Genomic DNA, 21,538 nt, shown 5'->3' on the forward strand with positions numbered 1-21,538 from the left:
AGTGTTCGACTTCCAGTTTGGCATAGGATTTCCTTGTTTGAGACCCGATCTGTGTAATTGACTCCCAAAATCCGTCTCAGCCATCTCTGTTGAGCCACATTTAGTCTTTTCTCAATTTTGACAGATGACTTCCATGTCTCACATGCATATGTAGCAGTTGGAATGACGATTGTGTTGAGGTGTATTTTTGTCTCCAGTCCAATGGCTTGGCTAGTCCCAATAGGCTGCAGCCTTTGGAAAATGCTCCCTGCCTTTCCTATTCGGCACGCTACATCATGGTAAGCATCTCCATCATTTGTTATGATGCTGCCAAGGTACGTGAACTTGTCCAGCTCTTCAAGCTTTGACTCGCCAAGTCTGACAGGGACACCCTTTGCCTTATATCCCACTCGCATAATTTTAGTCTTATCCAAGTTTATGCGGAGGCCAATTTTGGGTGCCTCTCTGTCTAGGCTCTTCGTCATTTCTTGAATGCATTTATTTGTAGCCCCGAGTAGTGCAACATCATCAGCAAAGTCCAAGTCCGTCAATCAATAAACAGAGTTTTTTACAATCGAGACAGGTGTGAGACAGGGGTGCATCTTATCTCCCTTCCTTTTCCTCCTAGCCATCGACTACATAATGAAGAGAGCAATGAACCAGACTGCCTTTGGTATTCCATGGCTTTTGTATGTACTAAGCCAGTAAAATGTTTGCCATTATGCTTAACCCTGTTGACATAATGAATCTTTTTTCCTTTTGTTAATGGCTGGATGATTGTAAAAATCACACCCTAGACACCACTTGACAAGCCATCACCTCACTAAACACTAAACCTGGCACACTTAGCAGAAAACAGATAATCCAACAGTGTTCTAACATGACATGCCTAAAGGTTAAACCAAAAAATATATAACGATTAAAATAAAGGTCATTTAATTTGTCACAAATTAGGAAGACTTAACTAAGTATAAATGGGAAAAAAACAACAAGATCACCTTTGAGAAAGGCATCAAGCTTTCTAAAACAAATGTTTGTGACAAATATTGATCATTTGTGACCAAACACTATTCGGAAGAATTGAAAAAGAAGAATGAAATTCTAACAGTTACCAACGCAATCCAACACAGAGATAATTAGGTGATGAACTGAAACCTTAGACACATTGACCAGGACTACAATGAGTTAGGATGCCTGAGAAAACATGGTAAAGATAATGAAGAAAGCTAACAGTTAAAGAATGACAGAAGGAAATAATGCTTACTTGAAGCTTTTTGAGTGTTTAATTACTAATATTATTTTAACATCAAAACTACATGATATGCAAAGTAATTAATTTAAAACCGACCATAAAATGATTATCCATAATTTTTGTGGTATAAACTATTTTGTATCTAAAAAGTTTTCTTTAAAAGTCATTGACCTCCTGCATCTCATAGAGCACTGTCGTACTTGCAGAACAGAAACTATGTCACACCTAAAGCTTTATTACACTGAATGACAAACAACTACACGCATAGTAAAAATCACAACACGAAATATTGTCAGTACACAGTCTAACAAATGTAAACAAACACTAGGGGCGACAATCAAATAAACAAATTCACGACATTCACCCCACGTTTAAATTTTATACATATAACACAACATTAGATAGTCAAAGCAAAGTACAATGATGAAAAAAAATAATAAACATCTAAAACATCTGTGAAGAAACAAGTTCCATTAATTGTAAGTGCCTTTAATTGTAAGGCCTTTTCTAGTAACCTATGTACAAGGCTAACATTCTATACTAAACAACTCCACTCGATGTTCTTTCCTTGCCCATGTTTACCAAACACCCGTATCTTCCAGCAAGTCCCCTGACTCTCAGGTCTCCAAAACTTGAACGTGTGTTACGGTTAATTACACATAGTAACCATGTCACAACAACATCTGCAATACTGGTTCATAGCAAACTGTTTATCAAACACATTAGTCTGTTAAACCCTTAGTTCGGTTTTGATTTCCTTTCTCTTAAGTTGTATCAGCAGGTTGGATTAGTACTATCAGTAGCCTACTATCAGTTCCGTTTGATCGTCTTAAGTCTGTCTTAAGAGCTGAGCCGAAGGCTCTTCGAGCTCTAAATTTGAAAAAAAAACCTGTTTGAGCGTCAAACAGTAAAAAAAAAAAAAAAACATGTGTGAACACACAGTTCTGTCTGGAAGAGACCCAAGTCAATGCCTATGTAAAGCAATGCTATTTCCGATGCATCTGGCCCCCAACGCATGGGCTAGACACAGCCGAAGGCCGAGTGCACCGGGAAGCTAACCATGGGGGAACTCGCCATTAATGTAACGGTCCCTTCAGGAATGGCGCATGGATTATCGACAGGACCATGAGAGCTCTATTTCAACCCCGCGCCGTGCAATAGGTAAGCTCTCGCCTACCCTTGGACACTCTCACTGGGGGTTTTGCTTCGCCTTTCATTTAGCCTAACCACTTCCTCTATTGGTCGTTTCCACCCGGGTGCCACGGTGAGGCAGAACAGCGTACCCGGGATTATCAGTTCCTACAAAGTTACTTGGCCATTCGATGGTCGGGACTTCAACCAAGTCCACTCCCCCCCCGTTAAGATTGACTCGGTTGATTGGTTAGCAGGAGGATTTAGACTAGAGTTTTCTGCGTTGTTTTCTGTTTCGCTTTGAAGTGAGGGTGTCGCATTCCCGGAAGAACCGCCTCACAGCACAAGGGGTCTCACATTCTCTGTGAAACAGTTCTTTTCTTTAGGCGCTGTCACAGCTGTGTGATTATCATGTTTGGGTTTTGTTGTTGATCCAAATACTATAGTACGATTTCTCACGATCTTTTGCTGGACCTGGAGCAGACTATGGCAGTGATGTATAGGCACCCAGACAGAGACATTAGTTGACACCAACACTACAAAAAGTCGGAAGGAACATTAAACTTGCGAACAATAGGGCTGGAAATACCACGGCCAGTGATACCGGCAGGACACATCGCGGATCTTTAGATTTATGTAAGGAAAATGTGGTACTAGCGGAGTCCGGGTGACAAGACAATAATTAGAGAATAAATTAGACATAGCTTAAGGATTATAAAGTCAAAAACAGTTTGAGTTAAGGGGGAGACGACTCAAACACGGCCAGGTGCTGGACTAGACCGATGTTGTAGAAGTCGATGTCGTATTGTGGAATACGACTTGTGTTGTATGTTGTAGAAGTCGATGTCGTATTGTGGAATAAGACTTGTGTTGTATGTTGTAGAAGTCGATGTCGTATTGTGGAATAAGACATGTGTTGTATGTTGTAGAAGTCGATGTCGTATTGTGGAATAAGACTTGTGTTGTATGTTGTAGAAGTCGATGTCGTATTGTGGAATACGACTTGTGTTGTATGTTGTAGAAGTCGATGTCGTATTGTGGAATAAGACATGTGTTGTATGTTGTAGAAGTCGATGTCGTATTGTGGAATACGACTTGTGTTGTATGTTGTAGAAGTCGATGTCGTATTGTGGAATAAGACTTGTGTTGTATGTTGTAGAAGTCGATGTCGTATTGTGGAATACGACTTGTGTTGTATGTTGTAGAAGTCGATGTCGTATTGTGGAATACGACTTGTGTTGTATGTTGTAGAAGTCGATGTCGTATTGTGATATAAGACATGTGTTGTGGTTCTCAAGGACACGCGGTAAGAAGAAACTATTCATCTTTTCTTTACTGCACGTTAGGAAGTTACGAGTTGATTGGTTGATGAAGTACTCGGCTATTTGTGTCTGTCAACTTATATCTAGGTAACGGTCAGAGACGGTAGATTTATACAAGTACATATCACATCAAGACTATACCGACTGTGACGTGGGCTCCAGGATCCGTGCTAAGACAAAAGAGAGAGAGAGAGAGAGAGAGAGAGAGAGAGAGACTGTCCAGTGTGGCTTACTATTTGTACCCAGCATCAATTTATATGTAACTATGTTGTTTTAGCCTCTCATGATTAGATAACTCCGAATTTTCGTACCATTATTCATTTCTTATGTGTTTGTATTCATTACATTGTTTTATCTACTTAATTAATCAACCAAATTAATCACATTATTATTTCAATTATATCCAATTTTGGTGGTTAATATCTGAACTATATATATCAATAATTAAACACCTATTTTAATGACATTATTGTGTTCGGAGGTACTAATTTGTCACATTAGTCATTGTTGTGCTCTTGACTTCATCGTCACCTTTTTGTATTAGTTTCAATCATTATAACTTGTTGGCTAGCCACGGCGAGAATCATCCTAGACATCTTGCCATCAAGAGCTGATAAGCTGATATTCAGTTCCTTGACAGGCGCCGAGAATCATCCTAGACATCTTGCCATCAAGAGCTGATAAGCTGATATTCAGTTCCTTGAGGGTTGCTGTTCACATGTTCTACCTCTTCTGTTAATGGGTCATACTTAGAGGATCTGCTATTTCTTTTTAACATCGCGGGACCAGATGTTAACCACGTTGGTAGGGATGTTCCAGAACTACGTCTGCGATAGAATCCAAAGAGTCTCTCGTGTGGACTTTTGTTCGTCGCCGTGCACAGAAATGACCGAATTGAGTGCAACGCGTCTTGTAATACTAGTTCCCATTGAGATGTACTCAAGTCCTGGGAGTGTAAGGCTAAAATTATAGCTTTCCAAAGACTACTATTCAATTTTACTATTTGACCGTTTCCTCTAGGATTATAAGGCGTGCTCGTAGCCACTCCTCTTTCGTTAAGATACTCCTGTACTTCATCAGACATAAAGGAAGAACTTCTGTCGGTATGGACATAGGAGGGTGGCCCGAATAGGGCGAATAACTCATTTAGGCATTTAACAACTGTAGCAGATGACATATCTGGACATGCAAAGGCAAAATGATTCGTCGATCACGGTAAGTATATATTTTTTGCGTGAAGGGAGAGGCCCCTAAAAGTCCATGCTTATTCTTTTGAATGGCTGAGTGGCTTTGATTAATTGCCCTCTTGGTTGCCTGAAGAATCGAGGTTTAAGTTCAGCACATGTCTGGCACTGGTTGATCACTGTTCTGACGTCATCGCAAGAAAAATGTAATTTTTTTTTATCTCACGAAATGTAGCATCCGAGTTACACCAGGGTGACACAAACTATTGTGGAGTAACTTAAGTCATTACGTGACATTGCGGATAAGTAGCGATTTCTGCTGAAAGTGTCGGCAGCTGAGTTTTGTGTACCTGGTCTGTAAACGACGTCATAGTGAAAGCAGGATAGTTCTACGATACATGCATAAAGGACGCGGATCACTGGTCCGTGACAAGGGTAAAGGGTCTTCCAATAAGAAAGTGTTTCCACTTTCTCAATGATTCTACTATTGCATACGCTTCTTTTCCCACTGATGAGTGCCTTCTTTCGTTTTGCGATAGTGTCCGGGAAAAGAAGGCTACAGGTCGCCATCTTGGTTAAGTGTAGCTGCTATAGCTATGTCAGAAGCATCTGACTCGACTGTTAGCGGGCGAGTGTAATCAATGGTGTACACGGCGGATTTCTCGAGCTCGTCATTCAGGTCCTGGAATGCTTGTTTGACTTCCTCAGGGACAGGAAACCGTTTATTTCTAGCTAAGAGGCTGATTTTGTCTGAGAAGTTAGGAATCCATAGAGAATAATAAGCCAGCAGGCCAACTATTAGTTTCTGTTCTCGCAGGTTCGACGGAGCATTTAATTCCCGCAAGGCTCTGAATCTTTCTAGGTCAGGCTTGAGCTGACCTTTAGATATTTCGTATCCCAGCAGTCTGAAACTATGTGTTCCGATTTCACTTTTAGCTTCGTTGAAGGTAATACCATACTTCTGAGCTACTTTGAAGAATCTCTGCAGGTCTCTATCATGAGATTCGGCATCATGTCCACAGAAGCGAATGTATTTTCTAGTTGCTCGTCTTCGATTATTTTATCTACAGTTCGCTGGAAACAAGCCACTCCATTTGTAACTCCAAATGGAATTCTTCGAAACTGGTAAAGTCTACCCCCAGCCTCGAAAGCTGTATATGGCCTTTCTTCTTCTTTAATCGGGATCTGATGATAAGCATTTTTGAGGTCCAGAGTGCTGAAGACAGAAAATTGTGATATCTTCTTTGCTAATTCATCCATTCTTGGCATGGGATAGGCGTCTAATAGCGTAAACCTGTTGATCGTCTGGCTATAATCAATAACCATACGTCTTTTGTGCCTCTCATTGGCTGTTATCAGAAATGTGCCCGCCAGGGGGATTTTGAAGTTTCTATTACTTCTTCTTTTAGTAGTCTCTGAATCTCAGCATTAATAAACTTATTGTCTTGTAATGAGTGTCTGCGCGACTTAGTTGCCACTGGAGTGCAGTTTGGAGATAAGTTACCAAAAAGAAAAGGCGCCTCTACTTTAGCTGGTCTAAGAGTACCTACATACAGAGGTGGTTTCTTTCTACTAAAGGGAATCTGTAGATTCTCGTGTAGGCTTATGAAATCTAAGCCTAGAATTACATCTGAACATAATCCATCTAAAAGTGACAGTTTAATATTTTCATATGTTTCATCATTGAGTTGAATGGTAGCAAAGATATGGCCTTCAGTAACTCGAGACAAGTGAGTAGAAGCCAAAAATATTCTGTCCACGGATGTTTTTATCGGCCATTTGTGACTTCTGGCAACTCGTGCTGGTACATAACTCTCACAACTTCCAGTGTCTATCAAGATTTTGTTCTATGTTCGGCCGAACATTCCGGGCTCACATAGGTCTCACCAGCCACATGAGGAGGCATAAAACCCCAGTGCAAAGCCCTCAGCCCCCTGGATGACAAAGTGGTCATCATCGAACCACGATGGACGAACTATATATCAAGGCTTTAAGTGGCACACCATTGAGAAGAATCAAAGAGGTTGATTTTCCTAGTCCTAAAGAGTGCAACGGAGCGAGGGCAAATGCAGTAGATTTTCTTGATTTGCAAGATCCCTTCTGGACACACAGATTACATGTTGCTTCATGTGCGGGGCACTCATTACGATGATGTCTTCCTTGATAGATATAGCGTTTACCTCTTGTTTTGCTTGAGCCGAAGTAACTGAGGCTCGTAGATCAGGCAACTGGGGAGCGACAGAATCAGCAGATTGTTCTCTTACAACATTTGTAGTAGCTCCACAAGTGGTTTCTAGCTGTGACGAATGTTGATGGGCGTGTTCTAGTACTCTAGCTTCCTCAAATGCATCCTTCAACTTTAAATGTTTTCTCTAGGAGAAGTTTTCTAATATTGTCGGCGACAATTCCTGTGATGAATGCATCACGTATGGACTCGTCGCAATGTTGCTCAGCTGTCACAGCTTTTAAGTTGCAATCCTTGGATAGACTGTGGAGTTTTTGAAGAAAGGCGTCAATACCTTGACCCTGTTCCTGTCTACACGTGGCTAACTTGTGCCTGCGAATACTTCATTATTAGGCTGAATGTAGATGTTATTTAGTGACTGAATCGCATCTTCATACATTTCTTTGTCACTTATCATCTGGTACACCGATGGCAAAATGTAGTTTATTAATAGCTTCTTGTTATCAATGTTTTCTATGGTAACAACAGACAAAACGTTTTTAAAGGTTTCATACCAGTGTAGCCACTTTTCTGATGCTTGTGGTGCGGTAGGTTCAACATCACCCGATTACGCTATTCTGCCTCAACGTGGCACTCGGGTGGAAACTATCGCTAGAGAAAGTGATTAAACTAAATGAATAGCGAAACAAAACTCCTGTGGCAGTGTCCAAGGGAATGCAAGAGCTTTACCATTGCACGGAGCGGAGTTGAAAGAGAGCTTCCACATCCCTGTCGATAATCCATGCGCCGTTCCTCAAGGGACCGTTACACTAATGGCGAGTCCTGCACGGTTAGCTTGGTACAACATAGGAAAATGGCGGAGGTTCTCGGCGTACTCGGCCTTCGGCCATGCATTCTAGTCCATGCGCCCGGAGTGCCAGATAAATCGAAAATAGCAATGTTTTACATAGGCATTGACTTGGACCTCTTCCATGCAGAACGGTTTGTTCAGGCAGGCATACACACGTAGAGCTCTAGAGCCTTCGACTCAGCTCTTTTGACAATCACACGGTTCAACATCAAACCTTTCCGGTCGAAACAGTCTATCCATGTCGAGAATCAATACCACACCTCATAGATTCAGTGTGGTAAATTGTCGTACTTTAGCATAACAAAAACTATGTCACATCTAAAGCTTTATTACACTGAATGATAAACAACTACACGCATAGTAAGATCACAACACTAAATATGTTCAGTACACAGTCTAACAAATGTAAACAAACCTAGGGGCGACAATCAAATAAACAAATCCACGACAAGCACTTTTTGATGAGACTGTAGAACCCTTTTCTAAAGAGACGCTCTCATTCACATAAACCACAGCTTAAGGTGGCATTCACTTTGGTGAGTGAGTAACCAACCATTTTTATCTGGCATGATATTCTTCCAGAACTGTCATAGTAATTTAACGACAGGAAGCATTTCATCCATAAATGCCAATTAATTTATGCTGTAATAACGATATAATATTTCTGTATAAAATGTATGTAGTCCCACTTGTCTATGTACTAACCTGTCAGAAGATTGTTTAAAATGCCTGGCTGTTCAAAGTCCCTGAGGTAAGCAAAGGAATGATAAAAATATCTGCAATAGATCAAATTTCAAGCTGAATTTATCAAATTAAAAGAAAGCATATTAAAAACAAGCAAAATATTTATTTAAAAAAACAAAAAAAAAAAAAAAAAAATTTTTTTTAAACAAAGCTAGTCCAATGGGAAAAACCACAAAATCATTGCCATATACTGGAGGAATAAGTCTACCTTTTCTCCACATAAAACAAAATTAATTAATTACCACTAATATATTAACTAATTGGTTAATTGTTTTATTGATTCATGTATTGTCATTGACTAGTAATGATTATGCAAAATTTCTGATCTGAGAATGGGATATGTGAGGGAAAACATCTATAAAATGTAATAAGGGAAAAACTCCACATATACAGTCTCATCTCTCAATAAGCAGCCTTTATTTGGCTTGTTTAATCACAAGCAAAATAATTTATTACCAATAATTAATTAACTAATTGGTACATTTTTTTTTTATTGATTCATGTTTGTTAGGTACAACAAATAATTGTGTTAAGTTTCAACTTGATCAGCGAATGGATTTGGGAAAAATAATGTAACAGACAGAGTGAGTTGATATAAGCTTTGTAACATAGAAACAAAAATCAATGTTGTACTAACTTAAGTGTTTTCACATCAACTATCATTGAATGAAGGTAGCTTTGCATGAGACCATCATTTAATGCCATCCTAACCCAAGCCTGCAAAAAAATCTCATTATTAACTATGCATACAAAGAAATAAAACCAATTTCAGTACAACAATTATGTTACGTTTTAGAATGTATCCTTTATACTATTTTTTTAAAATATGTATTTTATAGGCACTTCAGCCATTTACTCCCAGCACAACAAACAGTTAAGTCCTACCACTCTTACATGCAAAGGCAATAGCTATCAAAAACCAACAATTATAATAATCTTTAGTATCCATAAGGAAATTTGTCTTAGAATTAAAAAGAAAAACATTATAATACAGAAAAACAAAATATACATTTGCACCAGACTCATTAATAATTTACATGTGAAAAGTTTATATAAGATTTCCATTTCATGATTGGATTGCCAGGGGAAACAAATAGTTTTAGTGCTATCAGTGTCTTGTATTTCTTTTGTGATGGTAAAATCACAAAAACCTTGACCGAAGGATGATTTTTTATTTCTAGAATCTTTTTACCTATTTTATGAATGTTTTTCTCAAACAGCTGCCCAAATGGTGTTTGATATTTGCCAATGACTGTACCAGCAGCATTTAGGATTCTAAGAAGATTATTTGTATTTTTAATGTCAAGATTGCCATACCAGACAGGAATATTAAAACTTAAAATATTGCAGATGTGAGATTAATAAAACATAGCCAAGGCCTTTAAATGAGGACATTTTTCTAAGTAATCATAATCTTTGCTGCTCTTTTTGGCTGATATAATCAGTATTTGCAGTAAAAAATTAAATTAAGGTATTTAAAAGTTTGCACTATTTCAATGGCCTTTTCAGCTACAGAAAGAATATCATTTTTCTTCTTTTCCCAACCAAAATCGATTATCATTTCTTTTTCTTTTTTTTTACATTCAATAATAAAAAATTATCTTTACAGTATTTTTCAATGTGTTTTATGTCTCTGAAATACTCATTTACAACTGAGCTCTATGAGAATTAGAGAATCAGCTAATTTTGTGAAGGAGCAAAAAGGACTACTGGATTGAAAATGATTGGTGTACAAAATGAACAAAATGGCAATGTCACAGGCCCCTGGGACTACATTCCCTGTGTTAACTATATGTACATTTCATATTACATAGTTTACCCTAACCCTCTGAGGACTCTGGGTCAAAAATTAATTAACCCATAGTATTATATATGGACTAATCTTCAACGTTTACATTTTTCTAATAAGTAAATGAAGTTGTTTGGTATTAAAAGCTAATGAGAAATCAATAAAGAACAATGTTACATAAGTGTTAGGTAAGTCTAGATACAGTATACTATAATATTAATAATGATCAAATAAACTAACAACTTAGTACCTTAACTAGCAACATCTAGCTCTCATTCTATAAGATCTAGCCCTAACTGACTCTAACTAAAAGGAAAAACTTCAACTACCACCTTTATAATCTCATCCTCAAAACCTTTAGAGCCTTCCTTCGAAGCCCACACTATCTTAGCCTTCACCTTTCTTTTCCAGCCATTTTATGACTTCACCAAACTCACATACATGGACCTGCACTTTTGATCATCTTGTGACTAGCCTTGACCTTGTTTCCCGTCAACAAACCACATTTAAGCATGACAGTTAGTTTCAAACATTTGAGTGGCAACCTTATTTTCCTCACAAAGTATAAAGGGGACTAATTCAACTTATACCCTTGTTGAATACCAAACAAAATAATTATTTACTAATAATCAGTATATTAATTTGTAATTTTTTTTTATTGATTTATGTGTTGTCATTGAAAATGAATAATTTTGCAAAGTTTCAACTTGATCCGAGAATGGAAAGATGGAGAAATAGCTTGTACAAAAATTGTACCAGACAGACAGAGGATATAAGCTTAGTCAAAAGTAGGGGAGAATGGGAGCAGAATCTTAACCTTCACCTCATTTTAAAGAAATGTGTGTTGTTTTTTTATCCTGTGTGGATGGATGGTGCCTGAAATCAATGAATACAATGTAAAGTGTCATGTCTCTTTCCAGAACTAAAACAGAAATTTATGTTGTGCCTCCCAGGACTAATTTCCATTCATACTAATCTAAAATAATATTCTTTAATTTAAAATTAAACTAACTTGTATCAATACTGAAATATGACCAACCTATTTCTCCCTCATACCTCCATTCAAGGCACATGATCATTCTTAACCTTTCTTTATATCCTTATTCACCTGTCATTTCACTTTCACACTCATGATAAAGAATCAAAATAAAAAATCCATTTATAATGTAACTTTTTTCATTCCTCACTATTTTTTTTTCTGTGAGGAACTTGTATTAGTTTGTATACACATTTTTTAATCCTCAATGTTTGCTGTCTTTCACAATACAAATTTCTTGTCCATAGTGAGACAATATGGCTGAAAAATTCATCCAGATACTATGATATCTCAACAGCCAATCCAGCTATGACAATGAGCCTAGAGAGCCACCCAAAATTGGCCTCCATATAAACTTGGATTTAACAAAAATTATGTGAGTAGGATATAAGGCAGCATGTCCACCTGTTAAACTCATTAATTGAGAACTTGAACAGCTAGATATTCATGAATAACCTCAGAACAGTGAAGACTATGGAGTCAGATTGCATCCCAATGCACAAAATGACATGGGATGATCTAAGTTTAAGCAAAACACAAGCACTCATCTCTATTTCACAACATATTTGTGCTTAAGGAAACAATGACCTTATGATACTTTGGTAAGGACTATTTAAAGACTCACAATAGCAAAACAAAATATCTAAGAAAACTAATAAATTAAAACCATAATAACTGTCTTTAAAAAAAATTATGTTTTAAAGCAATCACATTCTTAATGTTTGGTTTTACAAAAAAAAGTCTCCTCAAAGTTCCTGTTTAAAAAAAATGAAGTAGTATAACACTAGCCAATCAGCTAAGATAAGGTACATAAAAATTGTTTAGCATTTAATTGGAACAAAAATATATTTACATGCTATGCATATTGTAGTGAGATAAAGATGAATACTGCATTATGTTACAATATTACAATTTCATCATAAAAAATATATTTTGAAACTAATTATTACAACTGTAGGAAACTGTGACTTACACGACACCAGCCTATTGGTGTGGTAATCTGTGACAATGATTGTAACTGGACTATGACATCTTTGTGAGTAAACTTGGCTGCTACATTCCAGAAATTCTAAAAATTAACAAAATAATTTTAGGGGCAAGAAGAAAGAAATTTCTATAAATCAAATGAGAACATAAAACTAAAATGTTATTTAACCTTGGTTAGGACAATAATAGAATATGCATCCTCTGTTTGGGACCCCTCAACTCAAGAAAACATTAAGAAACTGGAACAGACACAAAATAGAGCAGTGAGATTCATAACAAACGAATATTCACATTTGACTAGAGTAACACCTTTGGTAAAATCACTAAATTTAGAAAGCCTTCAGGTCAGAAGACTCAAAAGTAAAGTATTATACATAAAACACTGAACCATAATCTTCAAATACAAAAACAAAATTTAATAAAATACTAAGACACAAAGATAAAGGCACATTCCTCACTCCATATGCTAGGACAAATTTGTACAAATACTCCTTCTTCCCTAGTGCTATTAGAGCATGGAATAGATTGCCTGAGATAACCAGGAAAACCAGTGACATGGCAGAATTTAAGTCATTGGTTAATATGCATGACTGAATGCATGACGCATAGGACGTAATCATCTTCTTTTTTGAAGTAATGTCTGTATTATATAGATAAGATAAGGGAAACAATTAGTTGTCTTCATTAGCTTTATATATAAACCAAAAGTTACTCACTAGTCCTGAAGTTGTGTCTAATGAGGATGCTGCAAGTCCAACATAAGCTGTCAACTGAAAAGTTAGAGAACAATTAACCTGTAAGGCTAAGGAGCATAAACTGCTAAGCTACCTATCAAGGGGGTCTTTAGCTTGAAGAATCCCATCCCAAGCTGAGTTATATTTGCTAAGGCTTAGACTAATCTTTTTTTGTTTGGAAAAGAAAAAATGAAAAAAAAAGTCTTACCTTCTGAGTTACAGAGTCTTTAAGGCCATGCAGGAACACTGCTTCTAGGACATTGCATAAATTGTTTGAGGCATCATTACTATTGATAGAAAAGTTTTCAAAATCATCAGTCTACAGACATTGAGACAATATATATATATATATATATATATATATATATATATATATATATATATATATATATATATATATATATATTAAATAACGATTTAAGATTAAGGCAAAGGTTACATGCAACAAAGGCTTGGTTGTGACAACAATTGTTCACATTTTCAACAGTTAAAGCTATTGTCTGTTGATTAAGAACCATCCCTTTTGAACTTCTTCAATGAAAGCTGTTCTTTAAATCTCAAATGTATCTGCTGTGGACTTGGTAAGAATGTTTCCAGATATTTCTTTCAAGTGGCAGTTGCTGCGAGGTGTCTTCCTTAAGTCAACGATAGTAAACTAGCATGTGAGCTGACCATTAAGATCTTTTTAGGAGACTTTATTTTATAAAGAAAAAAATTCATCCCAGCCAGCTGTAAATAATAATGATTGCCTCTATATGTTCCCAATTACCATCTATCAGAATATCATTACTGAGAAGCTCTATATTATTAATGAATCAGGAAGATAAAGCTCACAATCCTCCTGTATGACGCTAGACGTTGTGTAATATTATAAATATATAATATTACACAACGTCTAGAGTCATACATATATATATATATATATATATATATATACATATATATATATATATATATATATATATAGTTTGTCCATCGTTGTTCTTCGATTATGACTACTTTGTCATCAAGGGGGCTGAGAGCTTAGTACTGGGGTTTTGTTTTCCCTTCTCATGTGGCTGGTGAGGCCTATGTGAGCCCAGAATGTTCGGCTGCACAGTGGCATGTTATTCCAGCTGTAGTTAGTGCCACTGGCCTTGCTTTTCTTCTCTGGTGTTTTTCTTCTGCCAGCGTTGTTCTCTTTTCCCCAGCAACCTGTGCACAAGTTTTTACAGCGCGATGCCATGATGCTCTGTCATGTGCCTCTGTCTCCCAGGTGGCTGGGTCTATGCTGAATACCTTTAGAGAAGCTTTGAGGGTGTCCCTAAACTCTTTTCTTTGACTATCTTGCGAACGCTTTCCTTCACTTAGTTGGCCATACAAGAGTCGTTTAGGGATGCGTCAGTCTTCCATTCTGCAGACGTGTCCTGCCCATCGCAGCTGGGACTGCATCAGGATTGCTTTGTCCTGCCATTTGACTTTAGTATTTATCTTACACATGTCATGTGGAGGTGGTTCAGTTTCTTTGCATTTTTTCTGTACACTGTCCGCGTTTCTGAGGCATAGAGCAATGTAGGGAGGATGACAGTTCGATAGATCCCTAGCTGTGGTGATACCTCGTCTGTTCCAGATGTTTTTAGACAGTCTGCCATAGGATGCACTGGCCTTGGCGATACGCAGGTCGATTTTGTTATCGATGTTTCCGTTTCTGGAGAGTGTGCTGAAAAAAGATATGTGACTCCGTCCACTGCGTTTATATCATGTCCATTTACCTTGATGCTTGGATCTTAGTAGGCTTTCCCTGGAGCAGGCAAATACAAGACTTCAGTCTTTTTTTGTGTTAATGGTAAGGCCAAAGTCTGAGCATGCTCTTGAGAAGTCACTGACGATGCTTTGAAGATCATTTTCATAGCAGGAATTTAGGGCACAGTCATCAGCAAATAGCAAGTCCCTGATTACATCTGATTTTATTTTTTATTTTGCTTTGAGCCGCTTCTGGTTCAATGGGTCACCATCAAATCTGTATGTTATATTTATCCTGTTGTTTTCTCTATTTGTGAATGCATCTGTCAGCATAGCATAGAACATGATACTGAACAGTGTAGGTGCTAGGACACAGCCTTGTTTTACTCAGTTTGATACTTCGAAGGGCTCTGATGGTTCTCCACTTTCCTGGACTCGAGCCTTCATGACATCATGAAATAGTCTCACCATGGTTATGAATTTTTGTGGACAACCATACTTTGACATAATCTTCCATAGTTCTTTTCTGCTAACAGTGTCGAATGCTTTTGTTAGGTCGACATATATTGAGAAGAGGTCAGCATTTTGTTCTTGGCATTTTTCCTGGAGCTGCCTTGCCGCAAAGATCATGTCAATGATTCCACGCTCTTTTATGAAGCCGCACTGGCTTTCTGGTAGTAGACCATGTTCTATGTGTTGCATGAGCCGATTTAGTAGGATGCGTGCGAGGATTTTCCCAGCAATAGAGAGAAGAGATATTCCTCTGTGGTTGTCACAGATTTGGCGGTTTTCTTTTCGCTTGTATAGATGGACAATTGTGGCATCTTTAAAGTCTTGTGGTATTGACTCTTTTTCCCACATAATTAAGAACAGATCATGAAGTCTTTCAATCAGGGCTAATCCTCCTTTTTTGTAGACCTCTGCGAGAATGGAGTCAGCTCCTGTGGCTTTTCTGTTTGCGAGCTGTTGAATGGCAAGATCGGTTCCTTTAGCGTAGGGGGGGTCATCCATTTTTTCATTTATTGGTACTTGCTGTAGCCTGTCTATGGCCGCTTCATTTATAATGGAAGGTATATTGAGAACCTTTTCAAAGTGCTCGCCCAGCGTTTTAGGTTTTCTTCCTCATCTGTCAATAGGATTGCCCCATCAGCATTTAGTAGATGGGATGAGCCTGACTTTGTGGGTCCATAGACTTTGTTTATTTCATGGAAGAAGTTCTTCATGTCGTGCCCGTCAGCAAATTCCTGTATTGTTTCTACTTTCTTGCATTTGGCATAACTGTTTTTGCACATATTTGCGGATGTTTGTGAATGCATCTTTAGTGGACTGGGAGTTTGGGTTGTTCAGATACAATTTATGGAGCTTGTGCTTTTCATCTAATAGTTTTCTGATCTCAGTACTGTTTTCACCATACCAGTCCTGATACTTTCTCTCGATAGGTCCGATTATGTTTAATGCTGTGCTATGGATAGCTTCTTTGAAGCATTCCCAGCTTTTATCTACATTTGATTCAGCTAGAGGGATGGACTTGAGGCAGTTCTTTAGCGCATCTGTAAGCGACTTTTAAATTTTGTTAACTGCTAGTCTGGCCGTATTTAGCCTTTTTAGGGGTTTAGATTTTTGCGGACGTCTCTTTGGTTGAATACGAATGTTTAGTTTTGTGATGATGTTCCGCATTCTGCACCACAGCAAGATTTGGTGACATGTATGTCCTGACGGTCAGATTGTTTGGTGATGACGTAGTCTATGAGGTGCCAGTGTCTTGAGCGGGGATGCTTCCAGGAAGTTCGCTTTCTCATTGGGAGACTGAATATTGTGTTTGATATGAGCAGCTTGTGGTCAGCACAGGTCTGGAGTAGTAATAATCCGTTGCTATTGCACTGACCTATCCTGAATTTGCCTAAGACTCCTTTCCAGATGTGATGATCAGAGCCAACTCTTGCGTTGAAGTCACAGAAAATGAGTAGCTTATCTGGTTTTGGAATATCAAGTATGGTGGAGTTTAGTTCTTCCTAGAACTTTGCTATGACATCATCTGGATTGGTCATGGTGGGTGCGTATCAGCTAACAATGAAAATGTGTTTCTTTCTGTTTTGTAAAGGCAGCTTTAGGGTCATAAGCCGGTCACTAATTCCTTTAGGAGGCCCGACTAGTTTAGATACTAATGATGTTTTTATGGCAAAGCCGACTCCAGTGCTTCTACTGCTCTAGAAGAAAGTATATCCAGATCCTCTTCATCTGCAAGCCGAGTTTCACTCAGTGCTGCCATGTCTATGTTGTATCGGTGGAGATCCCTGGTTACTAGTGCAGTTCGTCTTTGTGGTCTTTCAGATGTGTCGTTGTCAAGTAAAGTGAGCACATTCCATGCACCTATGGTAAGAAGAACTATCCTCGTCTTTTTCTTTGAATTTCGACCCCTTGTGTAGGGTTAAAAATTAAAATAATGATTAGCCTTCAACAGTATTATGAATGACTTTGATCCTCTATTGACCACTGTCGCTGTTTTACCAGATCACTATAAATCTTTTTGCATCTTCTAATTTTTATTGTAGAATAGTTAGAAGAAACTAAAAAAATTATATTTACTAATGTGTGTTACTATTTTAAAATATGATTACTTGACCTAAAGAATTATTTGAAAATTAAAATTGCATTTATTATAGGCTAAAGGTTTTTATTTTAGTCTTAAAAAATCCTGTTGCTCATTTTGTGTTTTTTATATTTATATTTTATTTATAAATACCTTTCTAAGTAAGACATTTTCTACTTTACCTGACAAAGTTCTAATAATCTATAGAATGCCTAAGCAAAGTAGAAAATGGAGAATCATTTGCACTTTGCTGGTAACATATATAAGAATGAAGATGTTCAATTCATCTCTAAAATTAACTTTTATGGCTTACATGCTTGATTATGTTTTAAAAAAAAACTACATTAGTTACAAAAAAGCAATCTAAAATAATAGTTCATTAAGAAGTACCTGTATATAAATTCAGCATCATCTAGTTGAAGGTGCTTATGTTGGAGTAACTTTAAGGTTTTAGAAAAAAGAATAGTTATTCCTTTTTTTACTTTCACATGATGAATTGTATCTTCATGATACTCTAAAGTAAAAAAAAAAAAGATAAAAGTTTAAAATGAAATGAGCAATACAACTTGGAAAAGATCAAACATAGCTTCTATACTTATTCATCATAGCTGGTCTAACTACCATACTTATTTTTTCCCCAAGTAATGTCAGGTACCCATTAGAGCTGGGTGAACTCAAGGCACCCAAAGATCCCAAAATTAAAGATCATCCTAGTCTACACCAGGATTCAAACCTGGGAACCCCAGTTTGAAAGCCAAGTGCTTTACCGCTCAACCACCGCGCCGCCTCCTTAAATTCTATAAGCCCCCTTTTGTGTCTCTTTCATCCTTCAATTGAACAGCCTGCAAACCCCCTTTATAAAGTATGCACAAACACTTCTTAGGTCCATCAGTTGCAGCCTTTTCATCTGCCAGCATTATAACACTCCTCCTCCCAAACACTGTGTTTTAATGAAACACCCTCCTTTTTTGGCTAAACTTGAATTCCAAAAGCTCATAAGGATTTCTGCTTAGTTTGACCTGAATCTTTTTATTTTTATTATTTAGTGGAAAAGCCAGTATTACAATGACATCTCATAATTTCTATCACCCTCCAAAAGAACAAAAGGTTTAGATAATAGTGAGCAAATAGATGCTATCTTATTAAAACAAGTCACAAAATTCCCCCCCCCCCTATCTTATATTGGCCAGTGTGGGGATTTGGCTGCCCTCTTTCAACACTCCCCAGCAGGCCCCGTTCCCATGCAGTCTAGATGTAGACTAGATATAGTTCTAGTATATATATTAGTATAATTTATAATAATTTAAATAATAGTATAAAATTTATAATCATATAATAATATATATATCTAGAATGTCTAGATCTATGTGAGTATGTCTTATATTATAGAAAGTCTACCTTTTCGTCTGAACTGACTGAACATGGTTTCTAGTAATTCTAGATCTAGTAGAATATTGAGTGAATATTATTTTATTAGTAAACTCTAGATTTGTTAATTCTAGAATCTAATAAATCTAGGTCTAGATATCTAGATCTATCTAGTCAATCTAATTCTAGATCTAGTCTTTTGTATAATTATAATAATAGATCTGACTGAGTATTTATAGTAATTTAAGTAATAAAATAGTTACTACACTACTTAGACTTAACTTATTAGTACAGTAGACGTCACTATTACTATAGTCTACTGTGATATGATTATTATGATAATATTACTATTATTAGATTTAAAGGTAATCCTGTAGATCAGCGCCCCGCGTCATTTTCACGACATTCTTTGTTGTCAAGGCTTGATCAGCAACTTGGCTAGATTTTTTTTGGCGGGGGGGGGGGGGGGGGGGGGGAGGCGTGTCATTTCGAAAGCTGCCAACTACAAATAAACATTTCTTTTAGAAATCTAACTACTATTTTTTTTTATTAGAAAACGATTTTATTTTATGCAGATCTAACAAAAACAATTTGATAAATTATTGTAAATATATATTTTTGTTTTTGTATTTTTATTTCAAATGTTTAGAGTTTTGATCTAGATCTATGTCAAATATATATATATTTATAGGCATATATATATATATATATATATATATATATATATATATATATATATATATATATATATATATATATATATAATATGCTCTTATGCTGTGATTGATTTAGATCTATGTCCAGATTTATTAGATACCCCACCAGTATAAATAATTATTATGTCTTACGTTTTTCTTTAGGCTCTGTTACTCATTTTTCCCAGAATTTTTTTTTTTTTTTCAGAATTTAAAAAACTTAAAATAGTAAAATACTGTGATCAAATTACAGCCATTGACAAATATAAGATACAGAGATGTCAATGTTAGTAGAACTTTACCATGACAAGATTTTAGGAGACTTTAAGGATGGAATGAATGATCTATATGTATGTGTGATATATATACATATATATTAACATATATATACATATACACATTTATATATTCAGTTTGTCCTGCCATGTTTGATGCATTGTAAAACATACACAAAACTATGCATTTTTCAAATAAATTATTGGTACTTGATTGTGAAAATAATAAATATCTTGCCAACATCCCAGCCAGAACAGAGAACAATGTAATCTTTTTTTTCCAAAGATTTATTTTAAACATCTCAAATATGTCGCTATTTCATATTTTTTAAATAAGAAACATTCTTTTAGAGATGCCTTCATAATATTCTCTGTGGTGAAAATGTATATTTTTAGTACTTATATGTATCTTATATATGGTCATGGTGTGCATTTGTGCTAATTATATTCATTAGATTCTAGTGATTTAGCGTAAATCAAGACATTAAATATATCGAGAACATTAAATTGACTAAAATTCAAAGAGTTTTCAGGTAAGGTGAGAATTATTTTCACTACATCTTAGATCTAAAGGTAGACACTGTCACTAGGTAGGCCTAGATCTACGGCCTGTCCACTGCTACAAGTAGGCCTAGATTTTAGGTGAGGGCAATTTTTAGGAGGATTTTATGAGACTTTTCATTTTTTAGGAGCACTACGAATCTTGGTGCTGTAAATGCAGGGGCGGATTGGCTATATGGGCGTGTGTCTTTCTATATAGTTTTCACATTCGTCTCTGCAAAAATTGCACCAGTCTATAATAGTTTTGCAAGAAATATTTGTTTCATGGATAATGTTAAACTGGGGCATGTCATAACACCAACAGTAAATCAACTGTAACAACTGTTCAAGTGCTATGCGACTACCACTGAAGAACGAATCGTCTCGAACTGATTTTCGAAAATCACATCCCCGGCATGACCAACGGAAGCCGTCGATTCCTTGGGTGGGCATAGGCGACCAATGTTGCTGGCTGATGACAAATGATACAGTCTCGTACGTATTTCTAATCAATCGACAATTGGCTATAACCAGGCCAGGCAGTTTTCTTTTGTATTGATTGCTGCTGATAATCTTGTTAAAGTCCACCTCTCCTCTTTTATCTGCTGATCAGTCATGATTTGATCTAAATTTACTATTCGAGTACGTCTTACAGCCATTTCTGTATTGTGCACTTATATAATGTGTTACAAGAACTTTTATGAGATCACAAGCACAAAGCAGATCGTAAAGAAGTACAAAATAACAATGCCTAACAACTGTTAAAAAAAACTGTTGTTTGAATTCTAGAGTGCCGTAGTATGTTAAGATGGTTGTGAGTCTCTCTTATATAGATTCAACTTGGTTCATTTTTTTTTTTGGGGGGTTGACTGGTGGGGGAAGAATGTTAATTTCAGAAAATTCATTTTCACACATTTATCTACATGCCGAAGGATGTCAACCGTCAGTGTAGATTTAGTGTATAGAATTGTCCCCTATCGTATGACTACGTAACCAAACCAGGTACAACTTTGTTCACTTTTTTCGATTCTTTTCTTACGGACTAGTGCTTCCTACCTGCAGGTTAGCGGTAGTACAGTTTCTATTTTGTTGCCCATCATTCGGAGCGGTAAACAATTAAAACTTAACATAAACATAGGGATGAACAAGGTAGTT

At 36.7% G+C, this 21,538-nt stretch overlaps 1 protein-coding gene across 9 annotated transcripts in view; it reads right to left on the bottom strand.

Annotated features, from left to right (window-relative positions):
• The window catches only part of LOC106067906 (pleckstrin homology domain-containing family M member 1-like), an 82,746-nt gene that overhangs the window by 48,836 nt on the left and 12,372 nt on the right, over nucleotides 1-21,538 (bottom strand). For 5 of the 9 annotated variants that reach the window (XM_056007521.1, XM_056007526.1, XM_056007527.1 and 2 more), the window contains exons 2-7: nucleotides 17,896-18,019; nucleotides 13,402-13,480; nucleotides 13,176-13,229; nucleotides 12,446-12,541; nucleotides 9,285-9,364; nucleotides 8,609-8,679 (exon numbers count right to left, since the gene is read on the bottom strand). In XM_056007521.1, coding sequence (XP_055863496.1) covers nucleotides 8,609-8,679; nucleotides 9,285-9,364; nucleotides 12,446-12,541; nucleotides 13,176-13,229; nucleotides 13,402-13,480; nucleotides 17,896-18,019 — 504 coding nt within the window. Of the gene's footprint in view, nucleotides 1-8,608; nucleotides 8,680-9,284; nucleotides 9,365-12,445; nucleotides 12,542-13,175; nucleotides 13,230-13,401; nucleotides 13,481-17,895; nucleotides 18,020-18,903; nucleotides 18,949-19,155; nucleotides 19,175-21,538 lie in introns of those variants that run through there. The other 4 variants (XM_056007523.1, XM_056007522.1, XM_056007524.1 and 1 more) reach the window with 2 other exon arrangements.

This window comes from Biomphalaria glabrata, chromosome 13, assembly GCF_947242115.1.
Source record: "Biomphalaria glabrata chromosome 13, xgBioGlab47.1, whole genome shotgun sequence".
NCBI classification, from domain to species: Eukaryota; Metazoa; Mollusca; class Gastropoda; family Planorbidae; genus Biomphalaria; species Biomphalaria glabrata.